The 17,273-nt window shown below is 40.3% G+C and overlaps 1 protein-coding gene across 1 annotated transcript; it reads right to left on the minus strand.

Moving 5' to 3' along the window:
• Positions 1-5,506: 5,506 nt before the first annotated feature.
• On the minus strand, positions 5,507-17,194 carry GPRC6A (G protein-coupled receptor class C group 6 member A). Its single transcript, XM_005154707.2, has 6 exons — positions 17,001-17,194; positions 15,108-15,411; positions 12,476-13,303; positions 9,034-9,246; positions 7,988-8,111; positions 5,507-6,627 (listed from the first exon to the last, which is right to left on the minus strand). Exons 1-6 carry the CDS (start codon positions 17,192-17,194, stop codon positions 5,507-5,509), a joined length of 2,784 nt encoding a protein of 927 aa, XP_005154764.1.
• Between the last annotated feature and the right edge of the window lie 79 nt (positions 17,195-17,273).

Raw genomic sequence — 17,273 nt, forward strand, 5'->3', positions numbered from 1 at the left:
ATCTCAACGGTCCGGGCAAAGCTAGGTTAAAGGAACCACCATGGTGCTTCAGAGGCATGATTTAGACTCAAGCAGGCTCCACGAAACCAACCCAGACCTACCCATATTAATGCTTCTGTTGTTTTACCACTGATTCTCATCACACGTTTTTCTGTTTATTTCAATTACATGCAATTCTGTTTGCTTAAGTTCAACAAGGACAAGTGTAAGGTCTTACACCTGGGAAAGCACAATCCAAGAGTGCAGCACAGACTGGGATCTATCTAGCTGTGGAGCAGCTCTGTGGAAAGGGACCTGTGGATCCTGGTGGAGCGCAAGCTCAGTATGAGTGAAGTGTCCAGCTACAGCAAAGAAAGCCAGCAGGATGCTGGGTTACAACAGCAAGGGTATCACCAGCTGAGATAAAGATGTCATTGTCTCACTCAGCATCGTCAGGCCATGCCTGAAATCCTGTGTTCAGGTTTTGTTCCCACTATACAAAAAAGGAAGTGGACAGGCTGGAGAGGGTCCAGAGAAGTGTCACAAAGATGATCAGAGGACTGGAAAACTTGCCATGCGAGGAAAGGTTGAGAAAACTGTTTCTGTTCTACCCTGAGAAAAGGCAGCTCAGAGGAGACCTCACCACTGTGCTCCAGTATTTAAAAGATGGCTACAAAGATGGAGGCTTCCATTTTACAAGGAGTCACATGGAAAAAGGTGAGGAGTAACGGGCAGAAATTACACTGGGGCACATTCTAGCTGGGCACAAGAGGAAAATTTTTGACAATGAAAACGATCAGCCATTAGAATAATCTCCCCAGGGAAGTGGTGGACACCCTAGCGTTGGACACTTTCAAGATTCAGCTGGACAGAGTGCTGGAACATCTAGTGTAGGTCATGCTTTGCCTAGGAAGTTTGGACAGGATGGTCCCTTCCAAACTGATATTCTACGATTCACTAAAAAAGTTTTGTTTTGTTTGGTTATTTCCTTTTCACATTCTGGACATAATAAACCTTTATTAATAAATAAATAAATAAATCCATCCACCATAAAAGGCATCAAAGAATACATATTTAGTAAGCAACAGCCCATGTCAGCATGATACCAGTGATGGTGTAACTCAGTATCTTAACAGAACTGGGTCTGAGGCACTGAACAGTGGAAGATTTTACATCTTGCAACCAAGCCAGAAGGCCTGCGGATGAACAGAGGAAGTCCCGCTCCCCAGGGATGGATCACTGCCCGGCAGCAGCTAAAGTCCGGTGTTCAGCGTGACGGCACGAATGAGGAGCCTTAAACCTTTTGTAGCCAAACCCTCCAGTTTTCTATGTTAGGAGCAGAGCCAGAGGTAAGAAGCTTTCTCTGAGAGCAAACTGTTGAGAAGAGGAAATAAAAAATTTGTCTCCGAAGTGAGTTCTATTGTCCTTGATTTTTTTAAATTATTTTGTTGTTTTTTTTTTTTTTTTGTAATTAAAATGCCATTTGGACAACATCTCATTCTGGAAAAAGCACTTTGTTTTCAGTCCCTTGTTGATGTTAATGCTCACTCCCCATCACCCTCTCCCCCCACCCCCAAGCATCCCTGTCCTATTTCAGACCACTGTCAGGGAGATGAAGACACATCAACAGAAATGACCCAGAGTGTGATACTGGGGTTACAGTCTGGCCAGAGCCCCCTTGCCTTCTTCCTACTCAAAGAGAGCAGCGTGGTGTCAAGCAGTGCTCTTTGCCCTGGATGCACAGCTGGGAGGGGTAGGAAGAGTCAGCACATCAAGGCTAGGCTGCTGGGCTGCTCAGCATCATATGCAGCACCCCAAATATCACTATTAGTTGCTAGTCATGCTGGTAACCCACATACTTAAGAGTCCTTGTAGTTCAAACTGCTGTCAGCAGAGCTACTGGGAGGAAGCCTGCAGCTCACATAAATAGAATCATAGAATAGTTAGGCTTGGAAAGGACCTTAAGATCATCCAGTTCCAACCCCCCTGTCATGGGCAGGGACACCTCACACTAAACCATGTCACCCAAGGCTCTGTCCAACTTGGCCTTGAACACTGCCAGGGATGGAGCATTCACTACCTCCCTCGGCAACCCATTCCAGTGCCTCCTCACCCTCACAGTAAAGAACTTCCTCCTTATATCCAATCTAAACCTCCCCTGTTTAAGTTTTAACCCATTACCCCTTGTCCTATCACTACAGTCTCTAATGAATAGTCCCTCCCCATCATCCCTAACCCTAACCCTAACCCTAACCCTTCAGATACTGGAAAGCTTCTAGGAGGTCTCCATGCAGCCTTCTCTTCTCCAGGCTGAACAGCCCCAACTTTCTCAGTCTATCAAATTGATGTCTCTCCCAGCACTCACTGAAAAACTGTTCTAAAGATTACAAGCAGCTGAAAGGCATCGGCATAGCTGCTAGAGCTACTGAAATCTTGAGGGAGTTATACCCTGGAGGAAAGGACTTGATAAAACTTGTTAGCCTTCATATTCTTCATTCTCCCTAACAATACTGTACACTGTGTAATAGTGGCTTCAGAATATATCAATTGGCTTTATTAGCAATGGATTACATAAAACCCAAGGTTAAATAGTGGTTAGAGCTAGAGAAGCCTCCTGCTGACCTCAACAAATGACTTTTTCTCACTTCACTTCTCCATGAACAGCAATGTAACTGTGGACATTTGACCTCCCTTATTGTTCTTGGAGACAGAAAACGTGCAGATGGGCACACATGGATGCTAGTACTTTGAGAAATGCTGCTGGGACCTTTCTAGTATAAGCAAGCAGAGCATGCTCTGAGCCAGAATGAAGACCTTATCCCTTTGGTGCTGCAGTCTGAACCATGAGTCAGGGAAGGCCATGCAAAGCTTTGTTATGACTCTGGAAGGTGATTCCTGTTCTGTGCTCTGAGGATGAAAATCTGTTTCAGGCTCATTCAATGTCCCCATGCCTGGTAACAGGAATGGACTGCTGGAATACTTACTGTTGTGGGAAGGGAAATGCTTGGAAATGCTCCCTTTAGCATCATGAACCCTTATTTCAGCTTTTTCATATTTTCCGTATAGGGTAGCAAAAGGCCGTTATGTTCTACCTTCATATGATCACTTGCTTCTTGCAGACAAGGCATTTAAAAACATGTGTAATACAGCTTGGGAGATCACCTCTCTATTTTCTGCCAAGTCTGGCTAGCATATCTGTTGCATGCTGTCAGCTCTAGCGTAAGTGTGGTTTACACTGAAGACCTGAGTAGCTGGAGAGGCAGACACAGCATGTAGGACTCCTTCAAAATTCTGACATATGTGATGTCTTTCCTTAAAGATACCTTTGTAGAGATTTGACATTGCTATCACCACACCCTGTTCCTCAAGACACTTTCCTTGTTGTCCCATAGAGGAAATGTCCTATTTAACCCAACTCACGTATCTAAGGTGCAGTCTGAGATCTGCAGTGGAAACACTGCACAGCTGCATGTGTTGCTGCTGTTCAAGGCCAAACCAAAGTTTGTAGGGAAAAGTAAGGAAATTAAGTAAACAAACTCAATTTTAAATAATGATATGGCTTTAATAATCCCCTTTCATATATCTTCAATATATGGTACGCTCAACCCTTTCAAAAACAATAAATACAAGCAAAATGTTCAAGCCAAACGAACTTTCCTAACCAGCTGAGTGCTGGCAGTCATTGTGCAGAGAAAGCCGTGTGTCTTTCTTCTAGGGAGAAACTTGCTGCATTGGCAGCCAGATTGCTGGAATTTTAACCTTATTGTGCACACCGTCACATTCAGAATAGTATTTGCAACAACTGATGTATGCACAGCATTCGTCATAGAAATAAATATGCAAAAACCTCCATTCTTCCAATCGTCTACAGAACTTATGTAATTACTCAAGTGTGTAAGTTGCACACTAGCCATTCAAATGACTTTAAAAATGGCTTTGCAGATACATAGTGTATATATATATGTATAGTTTACATATCACAGTGATTTAATTGCCTGTGTCTATTGTTGAAATGCGATTTATAACTATTTTTTAAAAAAACATGTGTAGAAAAAACATACAGATAAAGGTTACAATATATAAATAGAAATGATAGAAAAATAGATATGTTGTACATAACAATAATACAATATGCCTGTATAACACCAAACCTACTGAACTTTATTTTGGCCTGCACAACATCCAGTTACTCCAGATCTAAACAGAAGCATGGACGAAACTCAAGGGATTGAGTATTATTTCCCAGTAACATGGCACAGAGGTTAATATAGCAAAGTTTCTATGGTCTGGCTTTATAAACACAAAAAAATATTTTTCATGGTCCTGCATTGGCAACATAGCTTCACTGTTTAGGGTTTGAAAAAGCTCTGAATTTCTTTTGTCCTGACAGAAAAGCTCCTCCTCTTTGGAACGTTCCTTTCTGTTCCTCTCATACAGAAGGCACAGTGTAGCTGCACTAACAGAGCTACAGAGCAGAGACTCATCCAGCACAACTCATGTCAGTTCATTCGTGTGCTATTTCTGCTTATTGAAATGGTGCATTGTAATTTTCTTGTTGAAAATCAGATTTTTAAAATACATATGAAAAAGTTATAATTCCAAGGAGGTGCTCATGCTGATCCTTGTCATTACATTATTTATGGTAGTGAAAGGAAACAAATAGTGTTTGTAAGTTTTGACATCACATACTGACATTAGATCCTCAGCCCAGGGGACAAACATAGTGGGCTGTCTCTCCTCATGATCAGAGAAGGTGCATGAGGTGAATCAATGTATTTCTTTGAGTATGAGGAAAAAAGCAGATGAAAATACAGGTAACTACAGAACTCCAGATTAGTTCTTAGATTTTTAGATAGGCCAATCTCTGGTTGGTTAGCATCCTAGTAAATACAAGGAACTTCAAAAGTTACTGCAGCACTCGTCTGGAATAAGATGTGCCATTTGGGGGAGAAAAAAAAGGATTCACTGATACCAGGTGAAAAGGGTTACTTTGGGATATTCGAGAATGGAAAACCTATCTTGGAAGTGGAGACTAAAGGACTGGGCTTGTTTATCCTAGCAAACAGAGGCTGGGAGAGGGTTCTGTTTGATCTGTAAAAGAGAGTGAGGTGAGAAGAAGAACTTCTTAAACAATTGGGCATCAGAGATGCAAAAAACGTGGGGTAAACTCATATCAGCCCACCTACATGCCTGTGAGAAATCATAATTTCCTGATGCTTCTGCCCCAGTCAGGGAAGTAAGATTGTGAAATAGGTTCTTGCAGGTCTGTGTGAGCAGCCAGGGAAAAAAGGGAGCTGCTGAAGGGGACTGCACCTCTTGATGCCCGCAAGGCAAGGCAAGCCACAAGGCTGGACTGTGTGAGCCAGGAAAAACATTCAAACCTGGTAATAGGTAACTGCCTAAGTACCAGGGGAGGAGGCATTTTTTGTGGCTTGCTTTCCTTGGGTATGGCAAAAGTATAGAGACCTGAAAGAGAAATGGCTCCCTAAGATGGCTTTTCATCTTCAAGTACTTTAACGCTGACCTGTCATATGCTGGAGAGTCTTTTCCTGGCCATAGTCCTTACAGCATTTTTATGAAGAGCCTTCCCTCTTCTTAGCGTCTGTCCAGGCACTTGGAAATGGCCATTTCCATTCACAGAGTTTTGCTGAGATTTACATGAGTCTGAGACAGTAGCTTGGGAGCTGGAAGACTTTGAATCCAAAGAAATCTGACTAACAGCAACACTGCTTGCACTCTTGGAGGAATACGTATAAATCATTTTGAGAAAGGCTGATTTTGTGTTTGTTTCTTGCTTGTAAATGATGATATAGCACTTTGGAAGAAACATGCAGCAGAGGATTCCGTAATTGGATATTAAAACAACAATGATTTCCACTGCTGGCAGGTATTTGCCAAATGTAGTTGCATAGACAGGGATAAATACAATCCACGCTATAAAGTAAATTAGCATGCCAAAGGTGATAAATTTAGCTTCATTGTAGTTCTCTGGCAACTTCCTACCTTTAAAGGCAAATATGAAGCAAATGAAGGCTAGGGCAGCGATGTAGCCCAACATAATCCCAAAAGCCAAAACAGAGCCCTCATTGCACTCCAGAATTATTGCTCTTGAGATTGAGAAATTTTGCTTTACAAAAGGTGTCCTAAATATCAGCCAGAAGGTGCAAATGATAACTTGAATTCCAGTGCAGGTGACCACAATGGGAACAGGTTTATACATACATTTTAGGAAATTCTGCAGCTTGGGATCAAAGCTGAAGGCTAGTAGAATTTTTAGTGACTTGATTAAAATGCATGATATGCAGAGTGCAAAACTTATGCCAAAGAGGGCTTGCCTAGTTTTACACTTGAATTCTGTGGGTTCATCTATGAAGAAGGTGGTGCTTAAAAAAATTAAGAAGTGGCTGAAGAGAATAATGTAGCAGACAGTTAGACCTCCAGATGCTTTTACAACTGGCGTGCTCAAGTTCTTAGTGAATATTATACTAATTGACAAAACCAACACAACCCCAAAAGCTGAGAGGAGGAGGAGGAAAATAGCAAACCAGTCAGTCCATGCGAGGAAAAGGATTGTCTTGCTGTAGCATGTACTACTATTGATGGGAGCCCAGTAGGTTTTGTTGTCACATTGGTAACAGTAATCCATATCTGAAAGCAGAAAGAAGGAAGATAACTTAGAAACCCAATGTAAACAAACCCCACAGTGAAATATCGAGGCTTGAGATACATGAGATACAGGAGCAATGTGGGAAGGGATGCTAAGGGGAATCACACGGGGCTGATTGCTTCCGACTGTTGATGTCGCTGTCCAGGCGGCGGAGCTGCAGGACTGCAGTGGCAGGGGTGGCAGTGGTGGCAGCAGTGGCAGCAGCAGAAGGAGCAATGGATGAATACCTGCCAGCTGGGAGCAGGGACTGCCTGCAGCCAGGGGCAAGAAGGGAACAGGGAGAATAACCAGGGTCCTGAAACTGCCTTGGACATCACTGACAGACAATGAGTGACCTGGCCAGAGATCAGGAGAAGCAAACTTTAACTGACATCTGAATAATTACTTGAGAGTAAATCAGTTCTCTTGCAGAAATTTGGACTACACTTATTTCATGTACCTATTTTGACAAGAAAAAAACCCCTGCTTTCTCTTTAAAGACAGCTTTTGAAATACAACAGCAAGAACAAACACTGCTTTAGATTATGCTTTGGCATGCTAGGTTTGCTTTAAAATTTCTGTCCCCTGATATAGAGAAATTTCACAATTGTTTGAATTAAAAAATAATTTCCTTCTGCTCTCAGGGTATTTTCTTAATTTTCTTAATTCCATCTCTCTCTTCCATATTTAATTTTCCTCTTAATTTTTTTTTCTCAAACCTGTAAATGAGCTAGTGGTAAAATACGTGTTAGTTTTTATAATACAAAATATTACCATACAGTTATATCAAACTTTGCAGTACTCCCTGGTGAGACAAATGAACCCTAACTGATAAGCAAAATGCATCACCCTTGAACTTTCTAGATTTATAGAATGGTTTGGGTTGGAAGGGACCTTAAAGATCATTCAGTTCCACACCCCCCCTGCCATGGGCAGGGACACCTTCCAATAGATCAGGTAGCTTCAAGCCCTGTCTAACACAGCCTTGAACACTGTGAGGGATGAGGCACCCACAACTTAATGTCTCACCATCATCATAAAAAAATTCTTCCTTATTTGGCTGGGTGTACTGCAGAAAGACAGAAAAAAGAGTCATTCTGTCTGATGAATCAGCCAGACTTTCCATCCTAACAAAGGATAAATCTAGTCAGCTGGACAATCTAATTGCTTATAATTTGGTCTTCTAAAAAGCATTTAAACAGAGTTTTGTAGGCTGAACATTCATGTTTGGGAAATTGATCATAAACAAATATTTTAATCCCACTCCAAAATTATACCCAAGGTTGCCAAGGCACATTATACCCAAACAAAACCACTGTATTGATGTCTAAATAAGCCTTTATTTGGATCACCATTCCTTACCTGTTTGATTGCTGTAATGGTTTTCTGGGCAGTAAACACACTCATAGCAGCACGTGTGTGGACTTCCTGTAACCTTTTTCATCTGTCCTGGTGTGCAGTGCTGGGAGCATGTTGATTGAACCTTCTGCAGTGTGCAGAGAGCATTAACAACAAATCAGCTCAGGCTTAACTAACTACTAAGAAGCATTAAAATAAGCCTCCAGGAATTCTGCAATTTGCACTCTCTATTTGTATCTAACATATTGTGAGAGAAAATGAAAATGATGCTGGAGAAAAGCATTGTAGGTTCCATGTTTCTTGCATTTTTTCTGCACAGTCAGCAAGTGACAGGATAGGGCATTACTTACCTGGCAATTTTACTTTTTGGCAGTGAATATCAATCAGTGGAATTGTCTGTACCTTTAAAATTCAGATCAAGGTGTTTCATCCAGCTTTGAACCTGGAACTTAGTTCTCCTGGGGATCAGCTCTAAAGAAATCCTATCTGAATGAGGGATTTGAGTGGACTGCTTCCCAGGTGAAATCCTGAAACCCTGCTCAGCTGCTCTGAGACATTTGAGATATCTGAGCTCAGGAGAAACACCTGCATGGGTGCTCTGCACCGCAGCTCTAATGTTCCTGAACCTCAGCAGCTCAGCCCTGAGTCATGAAGCACCACTCCAGGGTGTGTGATCAGGGCCTTCTCTCAGGTCTCAGTTCAATTCCTCCTTCCAAAGACCATTTTTGTAAGATGGAGCAACAATCCTGAGGGACACGGGAATAGCATCCTTAGGACAGACATAAGTTCTCCTCTTGGGAAACCTCCTACAAACATTCTGGAGAAATAACTTAGTCTCAAATCACTGAGCCTGCTTACAGGATAACATGCTTCCCAGTGTGCATGAAAGTGCATGAAAGGTCAAATATACCCTTGAGAGGGCTCTTTGGTCTAAAAGGAGAACATGAAATCACAAGAGATTTCTAGCTGACACATACTTCAGTTGTAAATACTGGGAGGAGAAGAAAACATATGAAACACATTTCACATGTCAAGAAATCAGAAGTTACCTTTAAATCCAGAAATGCCTTTTTTCTCTCTTCATCCTCAAAGATAAAGTTGCCTTTCTGTGGGTCATATTCTGCCATAGTGGTGATTTTCATGTGGCCATCAATTTCTTTCCAAAGAAATACATCATAACTGGTGCTCATGTCTCCATTGGAGTCAAACCTGATTTCTTTATCATCATAAATGACTGTAACATTTTTAAGTTCTTCAAGGAGCTGAACATAAACGTAAGGAATGATAACATACATCAGTATCATGTCAGTGGGAAAACTTAGTAGTTTAACACCTTTATGAGAATGTCAGGTTGAAAAGAAATGTTGCTTCTTAGAAGTAAAAGAAATCATAACAATAAAACCATTTTTTAAAACTTTAATTTGGTGTTAGACATGGAATTACTTTAGACAATCCTGTTGACCCCAAGAATCTATCAATTAAAACAAATCATTTCTTAACTCTATGCAGTGTGTACAAATATTCATGTTAGCATTTTTTTTCCAGCCTTGGAAATTTTGGTGTGACAATGGGAAAGAAAAGTTTTTTGTTCGCTTGCCAGTACTAATGGCCTTTTGGAACTCCTCTTCTTGTAAGGAGCAACTGTGAGCAATGATCCTGTTGTTACTTTACTGTCACCAGAATTGGTATGGGTAACATTTGTTTCCAGAGTAAGCTCTCCCAGCATGTCTGGAAATATCTAACATTGTTGTCAGCTGTGACTCTGACTGATATTGTGTATTGCAAGGTGAGACTCGTAACTGTTCAATGAACAGTATGTGCCAGCTTGCTCAGATGAAGTGATCAATGGCACAATAGAAACAAACAGCAAGGGAATATTTGATAGATTATAGGAAATATCAAAACCGATTCCATTCCACAGGGGTACATTTCTGTCTCCCTCATCACAAACAGCCAGATCAAAATTATCTGTGTGAAACTAGAGAAGGACAGGTTAAGGCCCATAACTCACTCCCAATTCATAGGGAGACCACAGAAAGGCTTTCATTAGCTACTGTGGCTCTGAACTGAAGCAAAGACTTTACCCTTTTGCAGGTCTAGTGATTTTTGGCAACAAGGATTAATTAACAAGAAAAAACCCAAGGTTCTGATGAAAGAATGAATTTAAATGTTCTTTGAAAAGCAAGCTCTTAGATGGATCCATTTGTGATATCCGTATCATTTAATGAACATACATGTACAGAACACATCCGGTTTATATAATATACCATATTTTCACGTATAACATCTTTTTTTTTTTTTTTGAGAATTCATGTACTCTCACTGCATTTATACCAGTTTATGAAGAACTACAGTGTAATTCTAACCAATATTGCATTTGAGCTGGACGTGGCATAGTTGTGGAATAAAATTTTTTTTATTGTATATACTCAGGCTAGTCATTTAGTATTTTTCTACTCCACTTTTCCACTCTCTACAACAATATGGGAACAACAGAGTTTTTGCAATACATCTTGAGCTTCAGACAGAAGGGGCTAATTAATTAGCAACATTTTAATGTAATTGATGGTTATTTTTGCAAAGTCTGTAGCATCAATGAATTTCGTTTTTCTGCATGTGGAGATGTGTGTTATGGATTAGTTACATCTTAAGCTCTATGCATATATATTCATTTATTAGAGCATTTCATTTTATTGTAGGGAAAATGCATTATGAAAACAGCACAAGGAGGATAACTGCCACAGTGTTCTTCATGAGTTCTTAGCCTTTCAATGGGAATTTTTATTTTGGTGATTTGGGATTTAACTCAGCAATGGTTTACATGCAGTGCTGTAGAGCTGCATCCCTTGCAGAGCAGTCTTGAATTTGTCCCATTTGCATTTACAAATTCATGTAAAAGTCTGACTTTTTTTAATTTTGTAATTATTATTTCAAATCCCCTATCTTGGTTTGACCTGCCCTGACCTAGGATAAGAGGTCAGAGCAAGTCAGTGTTTCAGTGGTTGTTTGACTTTTAAATTAACTTTTGTTTAATCCTCTGAGTAAAAGTGTGTAAAAGTGAATACTTGTGAGCAGGTTCTTGGGTAAAAGGTCAGGCCAGGTTTACTTGTCTGATTTTCCTCTTCTTTTCCCACCCAATAGAGTCTGATAACAAGTACCTCACCCATCTTAAAGATTTTGTCTAATTCTCTTACCAGTCACTTCAGTATAAATTAAGATCAGACAGAGAAATAGTCTGTCACATTTTCACTTGGAAGTAAAGATTCATTATGGAGGAAATAGCCTGAATTCAAGAGAGAGGGGGGCAGACAGACAGAGAGAGATGGGGTGGGGAGGGAGAGTGGGGAAAATTGAAATTCTTTAGTGAATGCTCCTATCCTGCAATACCCCCATCTCTCAAGAGCACTCATTGCTGTGTATTGCAATAGTTTGTGGACCAAACATCTGCTGAGATACTGGATGAGGTGCAGCCAGTTTAGCTTTGTGGACCAGGGCTGGTTTCAATTTTGTTGTTCACAGAGCACTTCATTAACAAAAATGGATTTTGGATAAAGTGCTGATTTGTTTTGGTTGGAATTTTCCAAGTTTTTGGACAAAAATACACACAAAGGTTTTGATTTTCTGTCACTTCATCCACTCCTCTATTGGAAAAAAGGAAGCTGAGGGAAAAAATGGACAAGTAAATACGTGTTTGTTGTAAATCACAAGGGAGTAATTGGCCATTATCTGAATCCTGGACAGGAGCTTGCCAGGATCCAAAATCTTGTCCTTCTTTTTCCACTGGATGTGTTGCATGGGGTCCCCTTTTGCCTGGCACTGGAACATGGCTGTTTGCCCCTTGGTAGACTGCCATGGGCTCTGGCTCTAGCTTGAAGGTGACGTAGTAAATCACAAGGACCGACCACTAGTAGCTGAATACCTGACAGGTCAACTGTAGATTGACTATACATTTTATTCTATCTCACATGAGTAGCTCGCAAGACATTCCAGCAAGGATCCTACAGACTGGAACCTTCATCCAAGCTGTGTGCTCTTTGAAGACGTCAGGGAAAATATTAGGGTAGCTAATGAAGCCCAGCAGATAAAGATCCCTTCTAACACTTGTGGAGTCATGCATTTACAGCCACTGCTCTGGTGCCCATGAAGGAGGAGGTGGTGAGCATGCAGTTGCTCACTCTGAGTTAGCTATCTGTATGTGAAATGGATTAATTGTTCTCTATCTACAGCAGAACCCAGCCATGGCTTAGCACCAGGAGCCTCTGAATCTACATGGGCCAAAAGGGAGACAAATCTGGAGTCTAGTTCTTGTCTCTGCAGCAGATACTACTGCTCTATCACATCTTCTGTGATTTCAGTTGGTGAAGGAAAGCAGGAACAAGAATAAAAAGTGATTTAGTAAGAGAACCAAGTTAGTAAACCTGTGAATGTGGGAGAAAAAATGAGATGAAAGTTACACAAAGAGAAAGAGACCTAAAAGAATTAACATCATACCTCCCACGGAGTGAAGGCAGAGGGATCCTTGCAGTTTCTGTTTTTGCATAGCCCTTTAATGGCATAAGCAATGGTATAGACTGCAAGTACAGTACTATGAATAAATCCTGGTTCAATGTTAGCACTCAAAAAATCATCTTTCCAGATCTGATGTTTATTCTCAACATTTTGCAGTAGATCATCTTGGGACTGGTTTGAAATGCATGCTTGAAAATCATAATATTCCAGGTGTGCACAGACTGACAAAAGCATAATATATTCACGTAAAAACTTGTTGTTGTCAGTGGACATTTTATGAAGGTTTCTTAGAAAGTCTTCAAAAGCAGAGATGTCTCTGCTTTTAAATCCAAATCCCACAATGGTTCCCAGCTGTCTGATATTGGGAATTGTACTGATTTTTACTGCAGATGACCAGTTATCACTTGCAATCCAGATTTTATTTACGTTCCTCTCAATTGCCTTCTTAAACAGTTTGAGCACGTGGAACTGTCTCATAAAGACAACAATAACATTTACTCTGGTTTCCTTGACAATCTTCTCAACTGCATGATCAACTTTGGTGTGAAAGGTATTGTCAGAGAGGTAGGCAGGCAGCATTTCTTTAAAAGCTATGCAAACATTGTTTGCCATGGCCTGGACCCCAAAGCTCTCCACAGCGAGCCGCCCATTGTCATCATCAGTGGCTATTACTCCAATCCAATTCCACCCCGACTCACAGATCAAGTGGGCCATTGCTTTTGTCTGATGAAAATCACTGGGGATAGTCCTGAAGAAAGAAGGAAACCGGATTTTGTCACTGAGGATTTCAGCTGATGATGCAGGACTGACCTAGGAAGAGTGAAAAGTTCAGTTATGGGGGTGGTCTCCTTCAATGGACAGCGAGAGATCTGAGGCTACCACAATTTCTCTTTCATCCAGACTGACCTAGGCTCCCTCCTCCTGTGAGTGAGCATCAGTAAGGTGCAGCCAAATGGGGCAGGTTCCCTCCCCCTGCTCTTAGGATGCAGACTCATGTCCACTACCATTTCCACTACTTTTATTCTCATCCACATAATTCAGTGAAGGCAGAGAATAAAGCTTTTCAAAATGGGAATGACAGTTATGTTGGTATAATAATTTTTTTCTACTCTGTTCAGATACCATCAACCTGCTATTCAAAACAATATTTAAAACATTGGAAGCATCAATTATTGTTTGAGCATTTACACATGCACACACACATATATATATGTTTTGTTTCCAAGATTTAATTATAATATTTTAAAAGAATCATTAAGTCTCCTAGAACCTTCTAGAAAAACAAAGAGCAACCAATACTGCAGAATACTAGAATATTTTTAGATAAACAGTTTGCTACCTTTTTTCTTGTGAATGTAGCTAGAAAATTGTAAATGGAACATTGTTATTTAAATCTTTCTAGTTTTAATCCTTTCCTATTTGTTTGCAGGAGGTTTTTTTTCTTACACTTTCCTACATTGCTTGACAGTTCTTTAAATACGTGCTTTCCAAAATGAGAGTCACCCATCTGGACGGGTGTACTAAATCTTAATGGTGTCAGATGATTACAGATTACACTGGTAAGAAACCTCTGGGGGCCCCTTTTTTGTTTCTGCATTCCCAAGCAGATTTGTTTCATCACTTGCCTCTATACGATGTTCAAGTGTGGCATTTTAGTTTTCATACTTACTATAGCTCCTGTAGTGGAGCTGAAGGTCATGATTACTTCCTACCATTGCAGAGGAAAAGATTCAGTTAGAAGTTATGCTTGGTTCAGATTTCATGTCTTTTCCATGTGTTTGGTTGCCATGTACTTTGCAGTGAGGTAATTTATCTCAAATTGCCCAACCCAAGGTGGAACAGAGGATTGTGTGGAAGTCCATCTCTTTTTCCCTTGTTCATTCTGGCCTGGACCACAACTGGTTTACAGTAGTTAAAGTAGAAATGTAAGCACCAGCCTGAGTGCAAGTGTGGAACTACTAGTCCTAGAGAGGTCAGAAATAGAGAAGGATGTTTTATGAAGAACTAGTGTGGATTTGGAGGGTTGTGTTCTCTCTCTTCTACCAGTATTTGAAGAGTAACAGGAGTAAAACTTTAAGTGCAATATTCCTCACTTCCCTGCCCACAGTTACAACAGACTCCAATGTCTAATCTCTCTCAGGCAGGAGAGAATTTCCAGCTTACTGGCCAAATTTAATTTGATTCCTCCCACACCTGACACTTGAGACTGGATATTGTCATATTCACCACCAGCCAGTCTAGACATGGTGAGTCTAAGTTTGCTGCCTGAGCAGAGTCCTTGAGTGTCCCCTGAAGCACACTGGAGTAACTGGCATTGTCATTCAGGACTGACTAATGGCACTCCCAGGCTAGTATGAGCCCAGCATCATCCTGAAATAGCACTCAGAGGCATGTGCCTTGGGCATACAGAATATCCCTTATGGCTTCTCTTTGGTCAAGTGAACCAAGCCCTTCATTTGGAGATGAATCCAACCCCTCCTGATGTACTTAGGTTGAGCCAAATCCTGTTCTATAGAAGGTGTGGCTTTTACAGTCCCTGTCAGAGCCAAGCCTTTACTCTAAACCTGGTAAATGTGGCCCTCTGATCAAACCAAAATAAGTGCCTCAAACCTACCTGTGGGATTAGTTGCAAAGCCAACAGTCTCGAAACTGCCATCGACACCTCTGAGTAGGTGGCTCCAGTGACAGCCTTAATTCTCGGGATGTAGTCTGAATAGTTACACTTGAACTCCACAACATCCTCAGAAGAATTTGATTTAGACAGAAACCTCAGAGCAGACGCCATGGCTTTTGTAACTTCTGCACATGTGTCATAGATTTCATAGCCCAGAGTAACTCCTGGGAGCAGCGTTGAGTTGTTGATAATTTCGATAGCATGTATCATTGCAAGTGTCTGAAGAAAAATTTGAATTTCAAAGCTGTCAGGAAACACAGAAGTTTCATTTTAGAAAAACATTGCTGGGAACAAGGCTGAAGCAAAGTCCATTTTGAATATATTCCTTAGAGTTTGACAACTACTGAAAAGAAGTGATAGAATGGTTTGTGTGATTTGCATGGGTTTTAGTGTAACAAAGATTAGAAACTATGTATTTTTGCCTCACCTAAATGGGAGATTAAACAAAATAAACACAAACCTTAAAATATGCCTGAACAAAAGCTGTTTTTGGGGAAAAAACAAAACAAACCAAACAATAACAACTAATAACCAGGTTCTAAAAATAAAATTTCATGTTGCATGAAAATTTGCAAGTGATATATTCAGAAAGCATCTGTCAAAGTCAGTGAAGCTATTGCAATTTACTTCCTCTGCCCAGTAAGTTTATATAAAAAATTACTTTTCTATTTAAATAAAAGCGTGAAGTAAAGACCAAATATGTCAGAAGAAAATATTTCAGAGGTTGAGGTCTTCTAGTGCTTGCACTGATTCTCCCCAAATCCTCTCTAAACCTGATGAAGTTAGTACAGCTATTCCCCTTATCTCCAGTAGATATTATGAGATACTTAATCAGAACTGTGCTAACACAGAGCGTCCGCAGCATGAGCGACCTTCCTGTCAGGCAAGCTCCTCTGAATTTTACAAATCTCGGCAACTAAATTTAATTTCAGGTGGACCCCAGGCACTTTATGACTCCATAGAAGAATAATGTAAGACTGCCAACATTTTGAACTAAAACTGACACCATTTTGAAATAAATCCATATGGATAACCTGCATGTCTGGCTGATTGTTAGATTCAGATGTGGGATTAAGTTGCATGTAAAATTCAAAGAAAATTTGAGGATTTGCACCTGTATCAAAAGTAAAGAAAATGCATTTTTGGAATTCCTTGGCTTAGGAAAATTTTGTTTTATGCTTAAAATGAAAATTTTCCACCAAACTTTCTTTTCATTGTTTCCATAAAAATTTGTTTCAAGCACAGTAAGATTTGGAGCCCATGAAATAAATATTCTGATGTACAGTCTGAACCTGAATGCATATGTGACATGTTGCGCTTTACATAGTCTAATGTAATGCCACAATTATAATATGAAGTGTAATAATTACAGTAATTATAACAGTAATCACAATCTAGCCAGCAAGGTACCATCATAGATTACAGCTGAGCCACTCTGTGAAGTGAGGGAATTACTTTAGTATGTGCTTAGGTAAAATTGAGCACGCTGTGTTCAAATCATGTAGGTACAACTTAATAACAAACAGTGAACAACTGCACAGTAAAGTACTTCAGGCATGATTCAGAAACCTCCAGGACTATTTGGTTTTATATGAAGATTGAAACAGGATCCAGTGCTCATTTCCTTCCTGAGGCAGCCACTGTATTTTTCATTGTAACTTTGCCATACTTTATTATCGTGTATTATTTTACACAATTTATGTGATGTCCAAGGTCTTCTTACAGTCTAAGAAGTGCAAGAGAAACAAATTTTTCTGATCTTAATGTAAGGGGTACATGCCCAATATCAGTGATCTCTTCTTTGTTATATATGTAATTTCAAGTATTACTCACCCAGCACAATTCTGAATGACTGGCTTGATGGGGTGCTCTTCTGGATGCATCATTTCATTATGAACTGCAAACAATCCTCCAATAACAATGTCCCCCGGCGAACTGGCTCCCACAAGGTCATCAGTATTCTGGCAAGAGAAAGCAATATCAGTGCCGAACACAAAGCAGGGGATCAAAAATCTAACAAATGCCATGTTTCTGTTTCACTTGCTCTCTACTAGCTTCAAGTCTATTAAGTTAACTGCAGGACCAACAAGGGCTCCTATGTCACCT

This window comes from Melopsittacus undulatus, chromosome 3, assembly GCF_012275295.1.
Source record: "Melopsittacus undulatus isolate bMelUnd1 chromosome 3, bMelUnd1.mat.Z, whole genome shotgun sequence".
In the NCBI taxonomy this organism is placed as follows: Eukaryota; Metazoa; Chordata; class Aves; order Psittaciformes; family Psittaculidae; genus Melopsittacus; species Melopsittacus undulatus.